This window comes from Erpetoichthys calabaricus, chromosome 12, assembly GCF_900747795.2.
Source record: "Erpetoichthys calabaricus chromosome 12, fErpCal1.3, whole genome shotgun sequence".
Taxonomy (NCBI): domain Eukaryota; kingdom Metazoa; phylum Chordata; class Cladistia; order Polypteriformes; family Polypteridae; genus Erpetoichthys; species Erpetoichthys calabaricus.
Window position 1 is genome coordinate 125,517,456 of NC_041405.2, and position 21,561 is coordinate 125,539,016.

Below are 21,561 nucleotides of genomic sequence, written 5' to 3' on the forward strand. Positions count from 1 at the left end.
ACAACCTTCCAAACCCTTACATGTAATTAAATTGGAAAAATAAAGTAGTAAAATAAAACAAAGTGAAATCAAATCATAACAGCTGAACCCATGTCTGCGATTCTTGCAGTCACAAAATGAAGAGAATTAGCCAGACAATTAAATAAGTCAGAAGCCTGAAACTGATTCAAAGAAGATGGTGGTACAATAGCAAAATACCCAGGCAAAAAAGCAGGAATCAGACAACTCAGAATAATAGATGGAAATGTAAAGCAGAGACACATTAGAGGTTAAAATATCAGAACTTTGAAATTTAGTTTTAGAAGTCAAAGCACACCAGGGACTTGACTGACTCAATGAAACAACCCTAAACTACACTCAGTGAGCAAACTAATCAGAACACCTGCTTATCCGTACAGTTATCTAATCATCCAATCATATGGCAGCAGCACAATGCATAAAATCATACAGATTCAGGTCAGGAGCTTCAATTAATGTTCACATTGAACACCAGAATGGAGAAAAATGTGATCTCAGTGATTTGATCTTGGCATGGTTTTTGGTGCCAGATGGGCTGGTTTGAGTATTTCTGTAACTGCTGATCTCCTGAAGCTTGCACACAGGACAGTCTGCAGAGGTTACTCGGAATAGTGTGAAAAACAAAAATCGTCTAGTGAGTGATGGTTCTGTAGACAGAAATTCCTTGTTGATGAGACATCAGAGGAGTCAGGCTAGACTGAGACAGAAAGGCTACGGTAATTCAGATAACCACTCTGTACAACTGTGGTCAGCAGAAAAACATCTCAGAATGCACAACACGTCAAACTTTGAGGTGTCTGGGCTACAACAGCAGAAGACCATGTCAGGTTCCACTCCTGTCAACCAAGAACAGAAAGAAGAGTCTTGGTGGGCACAGTCTCACCAAAACTGGACAGTTTAAGACTGGGAAAACGTAGCCTAGTCTGATGAATCTCAGTTGCTGCAGAGGTGCACAGATGGTAGTATTAGAATTTGGCACCAACAGCATGGATCCATGCACCCAACCTGCCTTGTGTCAACAGTCCAGGCTGGTGAAGGTGGTGGTGTAATGGTGTCGGGAGTGCTTTCGTGGCACACTTTAGGGCTATTAGTACCAATCAATCATTGCTTGAATATCACAGCCTATTCCAGTATTGTTGATGAGCATTGTGCATCTGGTCACGACCACAATTTATCCATCTGCTAATGGCTGCTTGCAGCATAATAATGCACCATGTCACAAAGCAGAAGTCATCTGAAACTGATATCATGAACGTGACAAGGAGTTCAGTGTTCTTCAGTGGTCTTCCCAGTCACTGGGCCTGAATTCAGTAGAACAGCTCGGGGATGTAGTAGAGCAGGAGAATCGCAGCATGAATGTGCAGCTGACAAATGTGCATGATGCATTCATGTCAGCATGGGCCAGATTACCAAAGGCATGTTCTCAACATCTTGTAGAATCCATGGCACGAAAAATTGAAGCTGTTTTGTGAGCAAAAGGAGGCCCTACCCAGTATTAGCATAGTATTGCTAATGATTTGCTCATTGAGTATAAAGTAAACTTTTACACGTGACTGTTGCATGACACTGGTGACCAGAAAATTCAAATTAAATAGAAGAGTCAAAGGTGCGAATGTGTGATCTAGAAGGTAAATTACAGCACAGGAAAAACATATAGCATCACAGTTACCAGCCTGAAAAAGGAAATTAATAAAATGTGTTTCAGTCCATTTATTCTTTTATCAAAGTAGACCTCAGTGTTAATGTTTGCAGTGCACTGTCTATTAAAATGTATTTTGTAATGCATATAGTAATACAATGAATTGTATTTGTCATTCCAATAGATGGTGCATCACAAATATTTATAGTAATAAAATGCATTACTACAAATGTTAGTGATTTGTCTTCTGCTTGAATGACAAATACATTAAATGTTTGTGATGCACCATTTGTTGGAATGACAGAGACATAGAAACTGGATGGACACAGAGACACACAGGCACTTATCCTTTTATTAAGGTGTATGTTATCATGTGAAACATCTCCATATTTTCTGATTATTTATTGTTTGCTAGTCAAATAATGACACTAATGCTAATGCACAGAGGTGTGAATTAAATCTTAACTTTCATTTCTGTTTCACTTCAGCTTTTTAAACAGGATTTCTTTCTAAACTACCCATCTCCTGTATACAGCATTGCCCTGTTATCCAGTTCTGTAAATGTTTTACCCAAACTCCCTTGGTGGTGTGCTGAGCTAAACAGAACCCTGACGACTTCCATCCATCCATTATCCAACCCGCTATTTCCTAACTACAGGGTTATGGGGGTCTGCTGGAGCCAATCCCAGCTAAAACAGGGTGCAATGCAGGAAACCAACCCCGAGCAGGGTGCCAGCCCACTGCAGGGTACACACTAGGGACAATTTAGAATCGCCAATGCACCTAACCTGCATGTCTTTGGACTGTGGGAGGAAACCGGAGCACCCGAAGGAAACCCATGCAGACACGGAGAGAACATGCAAACTCCATGCAGGGAGGACCCAGGAAGCGAACCCGGGTCTCCTAACTGTGAGGCAGCAGCGCTACCATGCCGAGCCCCTGACGACTTAGAAAACCAAAATTAATTTAAAAAATGTATGTGAATAATATAAATAAAATGAATATAGAATTGTTTGCCTCATTGTGCTGCTCACCTTAGGCTGCATCTGCACTTTCTGTTTAATGCATTTGTCTCACACAGAGATGCTAAGCACATCTGTTCTTCTGTGTGTTTTCTCTCATTTTATGTAATGCACTTCACACCTCACTCAAATACTTTTTTGCCACTTTAAATTATTCTTTACCTAAGTGCATACCAAGTTCACCAAGTAAAATATTTGCCTCATAGACTTTTTCATTTGAAATATTCTGTGCCATTTTGTTTCTTGAAAGATAATAAAAAGTCCAAGATATGTAGTTAGAGGTCAGCAATTTTTGGACAAATTTGGATGAATTCATAAAAACAGAGTTAATTTTAGGGACCAGTGCCTATAGCCAAAGAAGTGCTTGGTGTTCCAGTTCAAGATATTGTCTGATTTATATGTCATCAGTGATGGAGTGGATTTTATCAGCCCTAAAAATGAAAGTGTGTATTCTATGTAGTTTGTAGCTCTTACATTCATTCGGATTCTTGATCATTTTTCCATTAAAGCAAGCTTAGTTACTAGGCACCATCTGACAATAACTGACTTATGACTGATATTAGTATCCTACAGATTGCATCTGCAGTTCTGGTTGTAATCTCTCTATATATAAAATCCAACATCTGTCTGTCTGTATGTCTGTCCACTTTTCACAAGAGAACTACTTAACGCATATAGATTGTGTTTTTTTCAATAATTTGCTTGAACATTCCGGTTGATTTTGCGACTTCTCTCATTGCGCCAAGTATCATAGTTTGGTTGTGCCACCGATTTATTCGCATGAATCCAAGAGACAGGCTGTGGGGTGAGGGGAGGGGGAGGCAGGACCTCAGGAATAGGGAGCTGGGCGGTGCCACCCTCACTCACACGCCAGCCTCCGTTCGAGTCGCTCTACCTCTCACCATGTGTTACAGCGTATATGTCTCCACTTAGCTAGTGATACCTGTTTGTTCACCAGACATTATCATCTAGAGATTGTTAAAGAGTAACGTTTGATGTTTTTGAGAGAGAGATCACAGCTACGTGTGTTTTAGAGGGTACCTGCTCATTGAAAGAAATATCACGGCCACGTGTTCTCCCCACGAAGGGGACGCTCTCCCATCAGAGCTGAACACGATCAGATACAGTGGCAACGTTTCACATTGGAGCACACCCACCTCCCACTTGGCCAGAGATACCTTTGCAACTTTTTACATTTTTGGCAAAGAGATCACAGCTACATTCTTGCTCCTGATAGCAAAACCAAGAACATTGTATATGAAGAGGCCCTCAGACAAGAAAGCTATCAATATAAATTCTTCTCAAAACAGGTTGAGGAGACCCTGGAGAGGCGGAGATATGCTCTAGAGAGGAGAGGAATGAAGGTCAGTAGGAACAAGACAGAATACATGTGTGTGAATGAGAGGGAGGTCAGTGGAATGGTGAGGTATGCAGGGAGTAGAGCTGGTGAAGGTAGATGAGTTTAAATACTTGGGATCAACAATACAGAGTAATGGGAATTGTGGAAGAGAGGTGAAAAAGAGAGTGCAGGCAGGGTGGAATGGGTGGAGAAGAGTGTCAGGAGTGATTCGTGACAGACGAATATCAGCAAGAGTGAAAGGGAAGGTCTACAGGACGGTAGTGAGACCAGCTATGTTATATGGGTCGTAGACGGTGGCACTTACTAGAAAGCAGGATACAGAGCTGGAGGTAGCAGAGTTAAAGTTGCTAAGATTCACACTGGGTGTGATGAGGATGGATAGGATTAGAAATGAGTACATTAGAGGGTCAGTTCAAGTTGGATGGTTGGGAGACAAAATCAGAGAGGCGAGATTGCGTTGGTTTGGACATGTGCAGAGGAGAGATGCTGGGTATATCGGGAGAAGGATGTTAAGTAAAGAGCTGCCAGGGAAGAGGAAAAGAGGAAGGCCTAAGAGAACGTTTATGGATGTGGTGAGAGAGGACATGCAGGTGATGGGTGTCACAGAACAAGATACAGAGGATAGAAAGATATGGAAGAAGATGATCCGCTGTGGCAACCCCTAATGGGAGCAACCAAAAAAAAGAAGAAGAAGATTGATTTTTAAAGTTTGTCCTGTTTCACTACTATGCAGGCGGAGCCGTGGGGGACTACTATATAATGAAACATGACAGTCTTATGTCCAGTCCCTCAGAGCAATGTAATTGGTCAGTTTAGCTTTGGTGATGCAATGAAAGAGGAAGTGCAAGTGAGAGACGCACAACAAGGAGTAAAGGCGTACACAGAGAGAGTCGCGTTCAAAGATGACAAGTATCAAGTATAAAGGCACCTCAAAAAAAATAATGACAGAGTCTGAGCAGCAGGCTTTACGGGAACACGCTCGAGAAAGGGAGCGCCGGCAAAAAGGATTTCAGACACATGCAAATACAGAGGAAAGGTGCTGAAAGTACACATATTGCAGAAGGAAGAAAATATTTTGAAATTGCCCTATTAGCTGTCCTTTAAAGTACCATGGGTAATGGTGAATAAAGACAGAGCAACACTAGATTCTACCAGGAAAAATCAAGTTAATACCTGGATTACAGGGCCAGTCAACAGACTTACAAATGGATCCTGTTGTGTTTTTTTTCTCTTATTCATTCAGAGAAATAAAATAATTTCATCTAGGGCAGTTCTTCCCAATCTTTTCTATGCCCTGCACCCCTAGAAAATGTTTGATTTATGTTCACACCCTCTACAAAAGCAATACTACATTTAATAGCAATGAAGCAGTCGAATTTCAATTTTTTTTAACCACATACAGTACTGTGGGTGAACAAATTGAACTCAAAAAAATAATCGCTTAACTCAGTGCATAAAATTTAAATATAAAATAAATTCACCTTTATGCCTCTCAATAATCTTTTAAATATTTCCCACGTGAAGCTTGATTCAGGGATTGAGGCATCCTGTGAAACATCAAGCGCCACAAGTAAATGACACCTGATCAACAATCGAGGGGTTTGGAGGATTGGTGAAGCAACAGGTGCCGGCGAACCGCAAAGCAATGAAACACTTTGTCCCTTGAGAACACCTATACTGCAGCTCAAAAACAGATGCACTGCACAGTTAAATGTGCTGCACTACTGTTAGGACCACCAGAAGGTTTGATGGGCTGAATGTAAGCAGCAGGTGTTCCATCCAGTTTAGTCTCCCTTGTCCTCCAATGGCAAAAATGTCAATCGAACCTTGAAATCAGTGACATTTCATGATCAGGGCTTGCATTGAAATTAATACAATGACCTCTACGGATCATGGCAAGGTCCAAATTCCATTCCCTTAAAAAAAGTTATTTGCCTTTATGAACACTCCTCTGGCAGCGAGGAACACACCAGAGTTTGCATTTGTGTGGCTCATTACACCCACAATTAACTGCATGTGCAATACTTGATTCTGTTCATATCATAGACCATGAGCGCTAACTAATAAATGACCTGCAAATCACAGCACCGATTGATTGCACCCTGATAAAACTGCACAGTGCACCTTACTCGCAATGCAGCCTTCCCCTTTGTTGCACCCCTGAAATGCCATTTAGCACTCCAGGTTGGGGACCCCTAATCTACAGTAGAGGGTGTTTTATGACTGTTGTTAGATCTCTGACCTGTGTCATTTTCAAGTAATTTAATCTCAGCAAATACTTCTTTCATACTGGAGACCCTTAGAATACTGTGAAAAGTAACAAGTGTTCAACAGACCTGGAGTTTACAAACTAAAGCTTGGTCAGAAATCCAAAAAGAATCAATCAGAAATTCAGTTGTCAAAGCCAGAATCCTAAACCAAAAGTAAAAACAGTCCTACTACCAACTAGAGATCCCCAGCCCTCCTTAATCAGGTAAAACAACAACATTTTAAATAGTCAGGAAATAATGACAAAACATTTTTGGAATATTCCAATATACATATCAATAAATCATTCTTTAAGAAATTAGATTCAACCATAACCACATTTATTTGGAATTCAAAACATCCACATATCCAAAGAGCGATCCTACAAAGGCCAAAGGGAGAAGGTGGCATGGCTCTACCTAACTTTCAGTTTTACTACTGGGCAGCAAACATACAACATATTAAAACCTGGACATTGATACAAATTGATGAACATATGCAGGCTTGGTCTGCAATAGAAATAGAATCCTGCAGTACCTCTTTATATTCCTTGCTTTGGGCCCCAATAAATGCAAATTATTGCCAATATACTAATAACCCAATAGTGCTTCACTTACTCAGAATATGGAACGAATGTAAGAAGCATTTTATGATGGAGAATCTTTTATCGGTGGCACCTCTGCATGAAAACCACCTTTTTCAACCCTCGCAAACATATGCAGTTTTTAATATCTGGAAAACATTTGGGATTAAATCACTTAGAGATCTGTACATAGACAACGTCTTTGCATCCTACAAACAATTACATTCTAAATTTAACTTTCCACCAACACATTACTTTCACTATCTTCAAATTAGAAACTTTGTTAAACAGAACCTGCCCAATTTTCCTCACCGCCCACCTCCTTCTATGCTGGAAAATATAATCATCAGTTTCAAGGACTTAGACAGCATCTCTGCAATATATAGAACCATTTTACAGTCCCTCCCTTTCAAAGATCCAAGAGGACAATGGGAAAAGGATCTCTCCCTCAACATATCAGAAAATGAGTGGAATGGAGCAATGCAGAGAATTCACTCGAGGTCCATATGTGCAAAGCATACAATTATTCAACTCAAAATTATATATCGGCACATCTGTCTCGCTTAAAATTGTCCAAAATGTTTTCAGGGCAAGATCCAACCTGCGAATGCTGCAATCAAGCTCCTGCCTCACTGTGTCACATGTTTTGGGCCTGCACCAAATTAACATCATTCTGGAACAAAATCTTTAAGTACCTGTCAGACAGCCTTGGTGTCCCAATCCCTCCTAATCCGCTAACAGCTGTGTTTGGTGTGCTTCCAGATGGGCTTAAAGTGGAGAAGGACAAACAAACTGTGATTGCCTTTATTTTGTTATTGGCACGTAGACTTATCATGCTCAACTGGAAGAATCCTAACTCTCCCCTTTTAAGTTAGTGGGTAACTGATGTTTTATATTATTTGAATTTGGAAAAAATCAAATTCTCACTTAAAGGATCTGTGCAGAAATTTTTCAAAACCTGGTAGGATCTAATCAATAACATTTTAGAATAAGCTCTTAAAGCACTGAGGAAGCAGGTTCTCTCCCTATTTTCTTTTTTTCTTTTTCTTCTCCATTTATCTATATTCACTTATTAATTTATCTATTTACTTATTTTTTACTAGGTTTAAGTTTTATTCTGCTGCCCATGCTCTATTTCTCTCTAATGACAAAACATGTCATGTGATGGGCAATGAGTGTAGTAACACAAGGATTTCCATAAAGAAGAAAAAGCAAAACACTACCAGAATAATGATAAAAAATGGTAGGCTTATTTTAAATGAGAATAATATTGCCAAAAAGCATATTTAAACACCACTACAGAACAGAATTGATATTCATAACATCACTTAGTGTTCAACCCTCAGGTAAATTGTTGAATAAAGACATGAAGAGTACCTTCGGTGTGTTAAGTTACTTAATCAGAGTTTCCTCATTTTTAGCTCATAGATAAAGCTCAAATGAAATTTCGGTCAGACCAATGCTGGAATATGCAAGGCTGTAAAGGGTGCCACACATGCAATAAAGCTGTCAAAGTGGGCATATGCTGATTTATATGATGACTGATTCTGTTTAACTGAAACTAGCTTAAAAAAAAAGAACGAAATGTTCTCTACTCAGCAGGAAGGCAGCCAAGTGCGTTTCAGTCATATTCCACTCATAATGTGATTCATATATTATTAGCTGGATTATCTAATCTCAGGGAGTACGGGACAGAGAGATGCCTCTGAATGTAGGAGGTTAGTATTCTGATGAAAACAGGACTGCAACTTCTGGGAAAATAGTTGTAATCAATTAAGATAAAAACAAAAGTGGAGCAAAGTGTACGTCATAAGGAAAATTATATTTTTATTTGTATTTTTTAAAAGGTTTTAGTAATATCTTAAGAAGAACTGTTTGGGTAATCATTATCATCAACACAACAAGTGTAAGTAAGACAACCCAGAAATACTGTCAGTTATTCTCATGCAGTTTTGGGGGGCCTGAAGCCTGTCCCAGCAGCACTGAGCACAAGACAAGCACAAGACACGAAAGCCCTGGATAGGCCACCATGCTACACTGGGCCACTGCTCCCACTATCCCAGATCAATGGTAAAATGAGTCCATACTGGCTGTACTTGTATTTTGTTACAGACTACTAGGGCTACGTTCAGATATATGGTGCCTTCAGAAATTATTCAGACCCCTTTTATATATTTCGTTATGTTGCAACTTTATGCTAACATAGTTTTTACTGATTATTTTCCTAAGCAATACTCCATACCACAGAAGGACAAAGTGAAAACAGGATTTTAGGATTTTTTGCTAATTTATTAAAAACTTTAATAAACAAAAAAAAAAACTGAAATACCACACACAAGTATTCGAGCCCTTTGCTATGACATTTGAAATTTGTCTCAGGTGCATCCCATTCTTTTGATCTTCATTGAGCTGTTTCTACACCTTGTTTGGAGTCCATCAGTGGCCAATTCAATTGATTGGACATGATTAGGAAAGGCACACACCTCTTTATAGAAGGTCCCACAGACCAAAAACAAGCAATGAGGTTGAAGGAATTGCCTGCAGAGCTCAGAGACAGGATTGTATTGAGGCACAGATCAAAACAATTTCTGCAGCACTGAAATTTCCCTAGAGCCCAGTGGCCTTCATAATTCTAAATGAAAGAAGTTTAGGACAAATATGACTCTTCTTAAAGTTGGCTTCTTGGCCAAACTTAGCAATCAAGGGAGAAGGGCCTTGGTAAGAAAGGTGACCAAGAACTCAACGGTCACACTGGTTGAACTCCAGAGAAACTATGTGGAAATGGGAGAAATTTCCAGAAGAACAACCACAACTGCAAAACTCGAAAACTATGACACTATGAGTGGACAGATGACAGATTTTATCAAACAGTCTGGTAAACAGTGTGAGTTTAGGGACTGGTGAGCTTTATTGGGCTGAATGTTCTCATATAGATAGTTCTAATGTTCTAATGACACATAATGGCTCACTTCAAGTGTGCAAAAAGACACCTAAAGGATTCTCAGACTAGGAAAAACAAGATTCTCTGTTTGGCCTCAATTCTGAAGCAGGGGTCTGAAGTCTTTCCTCGCTGCACTGGATGCAAGTCATGACTCAACCCTGTATAAGGTAACAGTTGATTGCAGTGTTCAGCCATTGCAGTAAATACACCAGAATATTGATAAAGTGGTTTTAATACAACTGACTGAACCAGGTAAGATCTGCCAGAAGCACAATGCAAGTGGCACTCAACCAGAGACAAAATCCACATGGGAAGAGTTTAGAAAATGATGCTTGAGAGAATGCTCCATGCTTACGAACAACCTGATACTGAATCTGTGATGAATTGGCAGTGTGTAAGTGGGGGCGCAGATCCTGGGATAAATAATAAATAAATAAATAAATAATAGACCCAAACATAAACTATACCTTTCCCATTTAAAAGACACAATTAGAAAACACTACTGAATGCCAACAAATGCATGTGGTTTGAGGTACAGATTCTGTTACGAAAAGATTTACTACAGTCAACTTTATCAAAAATGTTCCTGTTGTAGCAAGGATTTGGTTGACACATTTAATGCTGTTGTATTTTAAATCATTTTGTAAATGAGGTCAGTACAAAAAATCTGTGGAGCCACAGTGCAGTGGGCATCACTGCTGTATCAAAGCTGTATGGATTAGGATTCAATTTAGGCCTCCTTTCAGACCTTGCTGTGCTTCTGTGAGTTGGTATCCAAGAGTGAAACTGGAGATCAAGCGGTTGAGGACTTGGTTGATGAGCTTATTGGGTCATTATTGTCATGTGTACAGAATATTGTGAAATTCTTACTTATATAGATGGGGGCAAATTTTTTTTTATCCTTACAGCTAATTGAAAAGGTGCCATCTGACAGGATTCAATGAAAAGCAATTGTTCCATGTATACCTGTATGCCTTTGATATGTCATCTAGTAAAGCAAAGCAAGAGTGAAAAGAGATAAAATGTTGCTTATTATACATGGCCTGGATATATTTGTTGGTACCCCTAGAAAAGATCATAAATAATTGGATTTGAGTGATTTTTCAAACTAGCTGTTTTCTAGTATCATACATGTCTCCAATTGTGCAATCACTCATTCATCTTACTTAAATAGAGAAAAGTAGTCACTCAGCTGTTTGGTATTATTGTGTGTCTCACACTGAACATGGCCCAGAGAAAGCAAAGGAGAGAGCTATCTGAGGAGGCCAGAAAAAAATTATAGCCAAACATGTTAAAGGCAAAGGCTATAAGACCATCTCCAAACAGCTTGATGTGACTGTGACAACAGCTACAAATATTACTAGGTATTTTAAGATCCATGGGACTGTAGACAGCATTCTTGGGCCCAGCCACAAGATGAAAATCATCCTCAGAATAAGCAGAAGGATAGTGAGAATGGCAGGCAAAATACCAAGGACAACTTCCAAAGAGATACAAGCTGAACTCCAAATTCAAGGTCTATCACTGTCTGATTGTACCATCTATTGCTTTTCAAGTGACAGTGGGCTCAATGGTGGAAGACCCAGGAGGACTCCACTGTTGAAAGAAAAACATAAAAAACCAGACTGGAATTTGCTGAAATGCATATTGATAAGCCACAATGCTTCTGCAAGAATGTCTTTTGGACAGATGAGACAAAACTGGAGTTTTTTGGCAAGACACATCAGCTCTGTGTCCACAGACAGGAAAATTAAGCTTTCAAATAAAAGAACACCATACCTACCGTGAAACATGGAGGGGGCTTGTTTATGTTTTGGGGCTACTTTACTGTGTCTAGAATGGGGCGCCTTGAATCCATGCAGGGAACAATGAAATCTCAAGACTGTCAAGACATTCTGGAGTGAAACATACTGCTCATAGTCAGAAAGCTCTATCTCAATCGCAGGTCATGGATCCTCCAACAGGATAATAACCCAAAACACACAGCTAAAAGCACCCAAGAAAGGCTAAGAACAAAGTGGCTATCTATGAGCTCAGATCTGAATCCTGTCAAACATCTATGGAAAGAACTGAAACATGCAGTCTGGAGACGACACCAATCAAACTTGACACAGCTGGAGCAGTTTGCTCAGGTAGAGTGGGCCAAACTACCTGTTGACAGTGTCAATGTGTGGACGCTTGTGGGCGCTGTTGCCCCGTGAAACCCAACAGACAGATGCTGACACTGGTTTAAAAGCACTAAGAAATAATTTAATTTTCTTCTTCCAAGTGCCCCAAAGCGCCTCCACCACCATATACACAATCAATAAACACAATAGTTAATACAATAATTCCTCCTCTCCTCCCAGCAGCTCTGTCACACTCCCTCCCAACTCCGGCTCAGCTTTCTGGGTCTCTCACAGTCCTTTATATAGTCCTTGACCCAGAAGTACTCCTGTCCTTCTGTCCATGTGGTTCATTAGCACTTCCAGGTCAGATGGAGACTTATATTTTGCTTCAGCCCAGAAGTACTTCTGTTCCTCAGTCCCCATGACTTGGGAGTACTCCCGGGCTATACGGGAAACAAAAATCCCCTCGTCTCCCTGCAGCGTCACACGGTGGTCCCCAGGGTACCCAGCAGGGTTGTGAAGCCAAACTCCATCTTCCATGATGCCCTTGGGGAATCCGGGGCACCTCTAAGCTGCAGGGAAGACGCCATCTAGCATCCTGGATGTGTCGGCCGGGAAGAGCTGCCAGCCATCCATCACAACAGATACAGAAGTCTCATTGAGAGCTCCAGGAATCGCTTGTTTGCAGTGAATGCCTCTAACGTCTGTGCAACAAAACATTGGGTTAAGAGTCCCATCATTTTTGTCCATGCCATTTTTTGTTTGTGTTATTATGTGAAATATTCTGTCAAACCAAAACTCTAAAGCAAAGTCTGATTTTTGTTAAATATGGAATAAACAATGATGGGTGCCAATTACTTTTGTCAGTTTCAAGTTATTTTAGAGACTATTGTGAGTTCTTCTTTTTTCACGGCGGGGTACCAACAAATTTGTCCACGTCTGTTAAACAATCAATGAACAGAGAGCTGTGTATAACAAGCAAAAGTTGGATTACACTAACATTTTAACGGTGCAACACAGACAGCTGTCACACAACTGTAACAATTGTTCTTTGTGTTTTCAGTCATCTATTGTGTCTAAGGTTAGGAAATCTTACAATGCATCACATACACTTTATCCATCCATCCATCCATTTTCCAACCCGCTGAATCCGAACACAGGGTCACGGGGGTCTGCTGGAGCCAATCCCAGCCAACATAGGGCACAAGGCAGGAACCAATCCCGGGCAGGGTGCCAACCCACCACAGGACACACACAAACACACCCACACACCAAGCACACACTAGGGCCAATTTAGAATCGCCAATCCACCTAACCAGCATGTCTTTGGACTGTGGGAGGAAACCGGAGTGCCCAGAGGAAACCCACGCAGACACGGGGAGAACATGCAAACTCCACGCAGGGAGGACCCGGGAAGCGAACCCAGGTCCCCAGGTCTCCCAACTGCGAGGCAGCAGTGCTACCCACTGCGCCACCGTGCCGCCTCACATACACTTTATTGACACGGTAATGTTTTGTATTCCCTGATAATTATCCAGGTTGACTTTTTCAAGCTGGTCATGAAGCCACTTACATTGAATTTATACTACACAGTACTGCATCGTGTCCAATGTAAAGGTTATCATTAAAATCATGGTTAACATCAGCCAAGAGAACAAGATGGCACAATAATTAATGTTGCTAACTTACAGTTCCTGTGACCTGAATTTTGAATCTGGTCTGGTCACATTGTCTGTTGACATCTGGACTGTCTACCAGTGTTCATGTACAGTTGCTTTTGGTATTCCAATTTTTTTCTGCATCATAAGGATCCACTTGATAGGTTGAGTACGGGAACAGGTTACAAACTTGATCATCACAAGTGAAGAGCTTAGAAAAAAATACAATTGCGTTACAATTCCTAGGTTACAAAACCTAAAAGAGAAATTCACCAAATCGAAGAGTCTTCAAATGGTTTTTAAACAAATGAGGCAATCAGAATTTCAAATGGAGGTGGGCAGCTTGCTCCACCAGCCATTAGATACACATCAAAAGTGTCTGGACTGAGGTTTGATGCCACACAGAAGTGCATTCATTATATGCTGTGCACCAGCAGACCTGAATGGTCGAGAATGAGCATAAGACCTCACAGGTGTCTCCATATATGTACTGTAGGTGCTGACCCATTGACTACTCTTAGGCAAGCATCAAGGATTTGAACTTAATACACTCCGCTGCAGAGCACAAACATAGTGATCTGAAAAGAAGAGTGACATGCATGTTGAGTCATCAGCAGCTCTAAGTTGTCCTGGTGTGTGTGAGTGCAGATGTGTACAATGGACTGGTACCTCTACCACGGCTGATTCCTGATCCAACTCTGTGCCATTTGCTGCTGGGATAAGCAGTAGTAGGCTTTCCTGGAAATAAGAATGTACAAAAAAATGTTGGATGGATATACCTGTACTTGGAAAGGGGCTAATGCTAGACTCTCTGATAATAAATAAACATTAAACTTCTTTCTTCCTTTGAATATCAAAGATCCATCTCTGAGCTTGAGTGTTCATTCATTGATTCCTTTAATCATTTTTCAAAATGGGCGGCATGGTGCCACAGTGGTAGCGCTGCTGCCTTGCAGTTAGGAGACCCAGGTTCGCTTCCCGGGTCCTCCCTGTGTGGAGTTTGCATGTTCTCCCTGTGTCTGCATGGGTTTCCTCTGGGTGCTCCAATTTCCTCTCATAGTCCAAAGGCATGCAGGTTAGGTGCATTGGCGATCCTAAATTGTCCCTAGGATGTGTCTGTGTCATGCAGTGGGCTGGCACCCTGTCCGGGATTTGTTCCTGCATTGCACGTTGGGCTTGGCTCCAGCAGACCCTCGTGACCCTGTGTTAGGATATAGCAGGTTGGATAATGGATGGATTTTTCAAAAATCCAGATTTTTCTGCTTCGGTTCAAAGACTATTCCAGCAGCATCAGACATAATGGACGTAACAACTGTCAGGGTCCCCAACTGTTTATTTTTGTGTGCTTCAAATATTTTTGCATGTTGTTTCTTTGAATGAATTTTATTTATTTTTCTTCCTCTTTTGATCATGTCATTGATGATGTGATTTAGAGCTGATGTTGGACTGCTTTATGGAGATGCTTTTCCTTTATAGGGTGACTGGTGTATATGCAGCAGATGACAGGTTACTTAAGAAAGAGGGGTACCATTGGCATATGTTTGATTCTTATGACCAGTAAATGAAATACTCTTCACATTCTCATAAAGAATTAAGGTTAGGGTTAGGGGATGGCTTAGGTTAAAATAAAGAATTTCAGGTTTGTGACTTTGTTTGTTCTTGACTTTGAGTTTTAGTCTGTACTGTTTGTAAGAATTTGCCTGATTGTTTTAACCCCTGCAAGTTTATCATCTCTGATTTCTGATTAGTAATTTCAAATCTCTGCCTCTTGGTTCAGTTTTAACAAATAATGGTTATGTTTTTTGTGAAAGTATTACTGGTCAAACAATCCAGGGATAGGGTATCTACTAAAAAAAATGTCTTTTGACCAAAAAACATATATTGTTTCAAATTGCAACTTGAAATTATGAATTAACTAAATATGGTAAGAAATATAGTGTGAGGAATTAAGGGTTCGGAAGGATCTCATTTGGTTTTATCTCAGACAAATTAACAAATGTCACACTGGTTGATTCTGAAAATGTACCCATATCTAAATGGTACCTAAAGCCTCCCACGCCCGGCTTACTGACAAAAGATCTCTGTTTCTAACTAACTCAAGCTCTGTCTCAGCTTGCTTTCTTTAAAATAATAGGTTATTTGTAAAAATGCTCTTTCTATGCCCATGTCCATAAGACATCAGACCTACTCCTGGTTTTTGACTTTGCTCTGGAGCCAAAGCTTGACAAAAGTAATGTTCTTGTTCTCTGTAAAAATGAAACCAGTCTTATTTTCTGACATGTAATTTATTTATTGCTAAAATCTGTCACTCTGCCAATTTTTCTGAAAGAACAGGATGCATTGAGCCAAGAGCAATACCTTCCAATGTGCTTGACTTTGATCACTGGGCATTCATAATGAGCAGGAGGAAAACAACAAAGCACTTTTTATGCAATAGTCTATTAGACAATTTGACTAGGATCATTGTTAAAACTTACAGTACCATTCTCCACCAAATGAACACTATGTAATCGTCCTGATGATAACATATACCATCAGCAGCCCAAACATCACATAATAATGTCTGCAGATGTTCCAGCTTACTCATTTCCATGTAGAACAAAATAAACTGGACATTCTCTACATGGAACATATCATAAATCAAGAGTTGCTTCATATACCGTAGAGCTGCGATGTCAAACTCAAGGCCCGTGGGCAAGATCAAGCACTTCGACCTTTCAAATCATGTTACATATGGCCCTTCTCTTTATTTGGAATTTCATATACACTCCAGATCATAGCCGTGCATTATTTACATATACATTAAAATATGTCTCGAGTGTTCACTCACACATTTATGACATGCATTGCTTACTCATATTAACCCAAAAAAGATGAAAAATAAAAACAAGGTGGCATGCCACACTACTATTAAGAATTAGTGTTTAAACATGATGCCAAACATGTGTCAGTCTCATGAATAAAACAGAAGCTTGACTGCTCACATGCAGTTGCCAGCTCTCTGCTCACTTTTTAAAGCTGCACAGGTGTCAGGGCTGGCCACCATTTTGTGGTTTACCTGACTGCTGCCACCACGCTGTGGAAATGTCTTGCTTTTCTCTGCTGATTTCACTGTTGTATGTGGATAATAAATGCTTTTGCATTTCCACCTCTGCTAAATGTTACTGCTCTCTGTTTTTGACCATCACAGAATGTGGTCTGTGTTATCCATCACCAGGGCATTTACTGACCTGTTTTTTAATTCTGGTCAAGTGCCATCTGATTGTGACGAGAGTTATTGAAGATGCAAACTGATGTACTTTAGCTACAAATTCTCACGTATGTCCAGACAGCTCCACTTACTCAACTTTATGCACTAATGTCATTATTTCAATCAATGCTGATTTCAGTAATATGGTAGCTGGTAACCTTCTTAAAGGCTTTAAAAAAGGAAAAACAGTCTCAACAAAGAATATATGATTATGATGAGCATGGAGGTACCTGTATGTCTTGTGTCACGCATGCACATATAAGGATCTCCTTCCAGGTTAAGTCGAGGTATGTAATAACGCGTCGGGACAAGAGGGGGTGCTACCATTAGCGCCGTCTTCTCCTTCTCTCCACGCAGCACCCAGTGAGGTCTCCTGACTCTGCCCCTTCCAGTTTCCCATCCACAAAGCCACCAGACTCCCAGAAGGAGGTATCATTTGCTAGGAGGAAGCACTACTATGCTTTCTTTTCTTTTTTGTTTGCCTGAATACTGGGAAGTTTATGCCAAGATGGATGTTACCTTTGTTTATCTTGCAAATAAATTAAATGGGATGACCCAGTTGGCACCCCAAATTTTGATAGGACAGTCTGTCATTCCTGCACCTGGCCACATTTCATTGTAAAGTAAATCTGGTGGTAGATGTCTATTGATAGATTCTGGCCTGCATTGGGCATTTAAGGACGTGTTGCACATTTTCTGCTCACCATGTTGTATGGAGTGGTTATCTGAGTTACTGTAGCCTTTCTGTCACAAGAACCACACCAGCAAATCTATTCTGACCTCTCTCATCAAGAAGGTGTTTCCATCCATAGAACTGCCACTCACTGGTTGTTTTTCTTTTTCACACCATTCTGAGTAAACGTTAGAGACTATTGTGCATAAAAATTCTAGGAGATCAGCAGTTACAGAAATACTCAAACCAGCCCATCAAGCACCAGCAAGAATGCCACAGCCCAAATCACTGAGATCACATTTGTTCCCCAATTAACTAAACCTGCTGCTGGGCTTGGGTTGCTGCCACATGATGGGCCGATTAGATAATTACATGGACAAGCAGGTGATCTTGATAATATTGGCTAGTCAGTGTAGATATCATAATGTATGTAATGTATGACACTAGTGTGTCCTTTTTTAAATATTGAGCTCATGCTTCCATGATCATCTGCACATGGTTCTGCTTTTACTGAATTCACTAATTCATATTTCTTTATATAAACAGGTGCTGGCTATAATGATGAAACATCCAAGTCAGAGAAAGGGGATGACGAAGTTGCACCAGGGGATATGTACACTTACACCTGGGAGATTCAGCCTGAAACTGGGCCTATGCTAAGTGATCCTCAGTGTCTCACGTACTCATATTCCTCACATGTGAATCCTGTTAAAGATTTCAATTCAGGGCTAATTGGAGCACTTCTTATCTGTAAACCAGGTAGTAAACATTTATGTTTTAAAATGAAATGTAATTGATAGATTGGTTATTTGATATTATCCATTATCAGTAATGTTTACATAAATCCCTTTTAAAACTATCTCAAAGTGCTTAGTGGAACCATTAATCAATACATCCTCTATTATATAAAATCTTTAATTGCAGCTCCTTGAAGAAAGTGCATAATAAAGTCATCAATCAATCAGTGTTTACATGATATATTACCTTGCATAGTGACTCTGCCAGAAAGTGTTTAGCAAAGAAATACTGCACATCAGTACACCTTTGTTTAACGTAACACCTTCCATAGTGAATTGCTTCAGAAGGAGCACACAGCGGAGAGGTCAACAACAATCAATGCTCATATAACCTGGCATTTATCACTGTGGCTATATGAGACATTGACTAGCCAAGCAACCAGATATTCCGTATTTTTTCTATGGGGTCTTTTATACTGAGTCCCATTATAAAGCAATTTGTAGTGCAAACAAGACAAGATGCATCAAGCTGCATATCAGATTTACATCAAAGAAACACATGACCATGTGAGTGGGCTTTAAATCAAAAACAAGTAGAAAAGGATTATTTAAGTGATAGTATAATTTTGGGTTAGGCTGCAAGAGGCCCCAAGTTCATATTGAAAACTAGTCTATCCTTTTCTAAGCATAATGTGTGTGAACTGCTGGCTAAAGGTCTGTTTAGTCATTGAAGATGTCCATGTCCATTACTAAAAACATGAGGAACAATTGTACCTTTGTGATTTGTTAGTCACTTGGGACACAAGTGCCAGCTTGAGAGGTCTGACGCTAATCCCCAGCCTGGTCACTGTCATTTGCACCTCCCCCACTTCCCTTCCTGGTATGTCAGCTTCCACTCAAGAAGTGCTTGTTATATTAAATATCAGATCTACATTTTCTTGGAATTAATTAGTGTCTGTTGGTATGCACAGTGGATTCAGAAAGTATTCACTTTCCATTCGCCATTTTGCCCCTTAGTCTACACTGAGTAACCCATAATGACAAAGAAACAACATTTTTTCTGAAAAGTTTGCAAATTTATAAAAGATCCAGAACTGAAATCTCTCACATATATACGAGGGGACCCCCAAAAATAACGAGAATGTTTTTATCTAGGGCCTGGAGGAGCGTTAGTTCCGACGTTTACCGCTAGGTTCGTATACTAGACTGCCCTCTGCATCATTTCGTCAAGCAGCGTCCTTAAAGTGCTCAAGCGACTGCGTGATGCTGTGCAGAGAAAACGACCCGATTTGTGGCAATCAGGTGAGCGGCTTCTGCATCACAACAACACTCCCATCCACACAGCATTGAGTGTGCAGAAGTTTCTCATGAGAAATGGGATGACAGCGGTTTCCCACTCCCCCTACTCCCCGGACCGTGTACCCTATGATTTTTTTCTTATTTCCAAGAATGAAGACCTTAAAGGAAAGAGTTTTCAGGATGTGGAGGATGTCAGGAAGCAAACGACGGAGACACTGAAGACTATCACTTTGCAAGAGTTTCAGAACAGCTTTGAACAATGGAAAAAGCAGTGGGACAAGTGTATTGCATCTCAGGGAGAGTACTGTGATGGTGATTAAATTTTGGATATGTTCTGAGAAATAAGACATTGGTTTTTTTATAATTCTCGTTATTTTTGGATCACCCCTCATAAGTATTCAGACCCTTTGCACTACAAATTGCACTCAGATGAATCCTGTTTGATTTAATTCTTCTTGAGATGCATCTAGAACTTGATTGGAGTCCTCCTGTAGCAAATGGAATTGATTTGACATCATTTAGAAAGACACACCCTTGTGCATATAAGATCCCACAATTCACAGTGCATGTCAGGACAAAAACAAGTCAAGAAATCCAAGGAACTCTCTGTAGATCACCACGATTAAATAGTGATAAGGCATAATGTTTCCAGGAGCACAGGGGCTTCACTAATTGTGAATGAAAAAAGTATGGGACCACTTGGACTCTTCCTAGAGTTGACCATCAGGCCAAACTGAGTAACTCTGCAAGAAGAGACTTGGTCAGATAGGTGGCCAAGTATTCAATTGTCACTTTAACAAAGCTTCAGAAGTCCACTGCTGAGACAGGAGAACTTGCCAGAAGGATGACCATCTGAACAGCACTAAATTGCTATCCCACTTGCAATTTGCCTAATGGCTATTACAGGATTCTGAGAGCATGAGGAAATATATTCTGTGGTCTGATGTGACAAATATTGAAGTCTTTGGGCAGATCTCCAAACACTATGTCTGTTGAAGAACAGGCACTGCCCATCACTACTATCTCTACAGTTTAGCACCATCAAGCTATGGCATGCTTCTCAGTGGCCGGGAGAGGGAGACAGAGGTCAGAATTGAATGATGAATACAGTCAAATACAAAGGTATCCTTGAGAAAAACCTGCTCCACAGTGCACGTGACCTCAGACGAGGTGAGGGTTTACTTTTCAGTAGGACAATGACTTGAAGCATACAACCAAGACAAGGCTGAAGCAGCTTAGGGACTAGTCTCTAACTGTCTGAAAATGACCTGGCCAAATCCCAGACTTGTCCCCATAGAACTTCAGTGGAATGACCAGAAAATGGCAGTTTACAAACGCCTCCCAGAGAGAGGTTATAGAGAGTTACCCAAGAAGACATAAAGCTGGGCTTCTACAAAGTACTGAATTAGGGGTCTGAATACTTACATAAATTAAAGATTTCAGATTTTTAATGCATTTGTGGACTTTTGTGAAAACATGTTTTCACCTTGTCATTATGGGTTATTGAGTATATATTGATGGGCAAAAATGGCAATTTTTTCAATTAAAAATTAAATCTACAACATAATAAAGTGTGCAGAAAGTGAAGGACTCTGAATATTTTCTCAGTCCCTCTAATGGACCAGCCTACTGTCCAGGGATGGTTACCTGGCTTGCAAATAGTGATGCTAGGATATGTTCCATCTGTTTACAATACAGTAAAGGAAAAGGCAAATCGATAAAAGAGTTTGAATAGGTAAATGAATAAAAAAATGGTCTGCCAGCCCTAATAATTATTATTATTATTAAATAACCATACTTAATCCTAATTACTGTAGAAAACACACACTGTAATTTAAGTTATATTCATTGTAATGTCACTCCAGGATCATATTTACTAAAACAAAGAAAAAAGGTGAGATAGAGTGGCATAGTGGTGGCATTGCTGCAGGAGATTACTTTTCAATGCTAACCCTGAGTGGGTGAATTTGCCCTGCCATAAACTGGCACAGTGGCCAAGATTTTGTCTTGCCTTGCAGTCAGTGCT

At 40.2% G+C, this 21,561-nt stretch overlaps 1 protein-coding gene across 1 annotated transcript in view; it reads left to right on the plus strand.

Annotated features, from left to right (window-relative positions):
• The window catches only part of f8 (coagulation factor VIII, procoagulant component), a 127,976-nt gene that overhangs the window by 19,386 nt on the left and 87,029 nt on the right, over nucleotides 1-21,561 (plus strand). The window contains exon 4 of the mRNA XM_028816098.2: nucleotides 18,046-18,258. Coding sequence (XP_028671931.2) covers nucleotides 18,046-18,258 — 213 coding nt within the window. The remainder of the gene's footprint in view (nucleotides 1-18,045; nucleotides 18,259-21,561) is intronic.